This window comes from Egretta garzetta, unplaced genomic scaffold, assembly GCF_000687185.1.
Source record: "Egretta garzetta isolate BGI_Z169 unplaced genomic scaffold, ASM68718v1 scaffold292, whole genome shotgun sequence".
Taxonomy (NCBI): domain Eukaryota; kingdom Metazoa; phylum Chordata; class Aves; order Pelecaniformes; family Ardeidae; genus Egretta; species Egretta garzetta.
The window spans coordinates 1,370,147-1,372,159 of NW_009258789.1; the positions used below are offsets into that span (position 1 = coordinate 1,370,147).

The 2,013-nt window shown below is 44.2% G+C and overlaps 1 protein-coding gene across 1 annotated transcript in view; it reads right to left on the minus strand.

Moving 5' to 3' along the window:
• The window catches only part of MOSMO (modulator of smoothened), a 31,378-nt gene extending 29,610 nt beyond the window's left edge, over positions 1 to 1,768 (minus strand). Inside the window, exon 1 of the mRNA XM_035889226.1 lies at positions 1,657 to 1,768. Within this exon, the coding sequence (XP_035745119.1) occupies positions 1,657 to 1,768 (112 nt within the window). The remainder of the gene's footprint in view (positions 1 to 1,656) is intronic.
• Positions 1,769 to 2,013: the final 245 nt, after the last annotated feature.

The following is a 2,013-nucleotide window of genomic DNA, read 5'->3' on the forward strand; positions in this document are numbered from 1 at the left end:
ACACGGGAACCCCTCTCTCCTCCCTGCGCCCCCGGCCCGGAGCCCTCAGGCTCCTCACGGCCCTCGGGCGGGCCCCGCCATCCCCCGAGGGGAACGCGCACGGGGAGGCGGGAACGAGCAGCTTGGTCAGGGCTGAGGAACGATCACACGTCTGTCTTCACTGCACCAAAAAAAAAAAAAAAAATCTCGGGTTTTACTAGTCTCTGTCACTCTTTATCCCTTTGAAATGTTGGGCATTAGCTTAAATTTCAGAGTTGCTTCTGTAGCAATGGTAAAAGTAGGGGAGGTGGAAGGAGCGATTCATGGAGGTTCCTCCAGATGTTTCACGGCTGTGGAGCACCACGGAAGCCCTGCCTCGTGCTGCTGCCTGTACTGGTGTTTGGAAGAAAACCTAATTAATCTTAACTAGAAAACTCACCCAAATACAGTGATTTTTGATGGCATGCTTTTCCATGGATTCAGCTATATTGAAGCGTGGGGGAATCTGTAGCCAATAAATAAACAATGCACCAAATGTGGGAAACCAGCCCGGTTTTGGCCACAATGACTCTGTGCCTTCGATATTGTCACTCTGCCGTGGGAATGCTGAACTAATTAGTCTAGCAGCCCCCACATCTACAGGTACTTGAAAAATATCTACCTGCTTACATATTTTTTTTCTTCTAATGGTGAACACACACCTTTTTTTTCCAGAGCAGTTAACTGGTCTATACAGAAGATATCAGGAAGCCAAGCAGGCGATTGCCTGAGCTGTTTATTTTTATGTAAGTCTTTTATGTAGATGGGAGACTACACAAACAAAATGGATATACTAGTAAAGTAATCTTCAAGTGTTCAACAGCAGTCAGTAGGACTTACTACTTGAAGGACAAAAGCTGTACTTAGGTTCTATTGAAATCGCCTATTCTTGACAGATTTTCTTAAGGGTGGAGGGAGTAGTAAGACTTTTGATGAAAAACAGCTGAAATTATTCCCTTTTAAACAGGGAACAATTGGTGCGTGGAAGAAATGGGACAATTGATTTTTTAATTTAAAAGATTTAAAAATTGTATTGCTCTAACAATGGGAATCCAGCAGCCTTGAAAAGAAGTTATTTTCAAGAATCATCTGCAACTATCCTATAAACTGTCTTTAAGAGCTATTTAAATAGCTTTTAATACAAGCATTATGTAAAGGTCTGCCTCAAAAATGAGTTTGTCTCCAAATAACAGCTTCATGGCAAAAGGAATAAAGAAAGGAGGGGTGGAGAGGGTACAGTAAAGGGAAGATATGGTTTTAATTGGCTTTTGATATGCAGGCAAATATGAAGCTGGAAGTAGTGACAGAATCCAGTCTTCATACCCACAGGCTGTGATGTCAGTTATTTCATTTTTCTCAGGTTTATTAGGAGATGAGTACATGCCTAAGAATGCCATATGGGAGGGACACTGTTGGCTATAGGTTCTCCAGGAAGCTTTGGGGCCTTAGATAGAGCTGCAGTATTGACAGATGGGCAGCCTAAATCAAATTACTCCTCTGGACTGAGACAGTGCAGTAGATACAGACACATCCTCTAGCCCAACGCCAGACTTCCCTATGCCTGTGTTACTGGTGTGGGGCTCAGAACCCACCTGCCCTGGCATTCTGAGCAGCTGCTGAGGGTTTTCACCTACTCACCTGCTGACAGACTCTTCCGCCACAGGCCATTATGGAGCAGTAGCACATTTCCAAGAAGCTCACCTAGGACTGCCTGCCCAGGGATTTTGGCTCCATAGAGAAAGCTCTTCATCTGGACTCAATGGAACGTACACAATCTTTGCCAGCAATTGGGGATGAAACTAAGAGTGAGTTTCCATCTCTCTTGGTCGTTTCTTCCTCTATTCATTTCCCTCTCCTCATTGCTGCCCCAGCACTACTCTTCCAGTCCTGTATTTCAGTATCTGAAACTTTTTAAGTCTTTGTGCTACCAGACTGTTTATCTTCTTTACAGAGCTCCCAGTACCCCAAATTATCTTTGTATCAAGAGGCATTCCT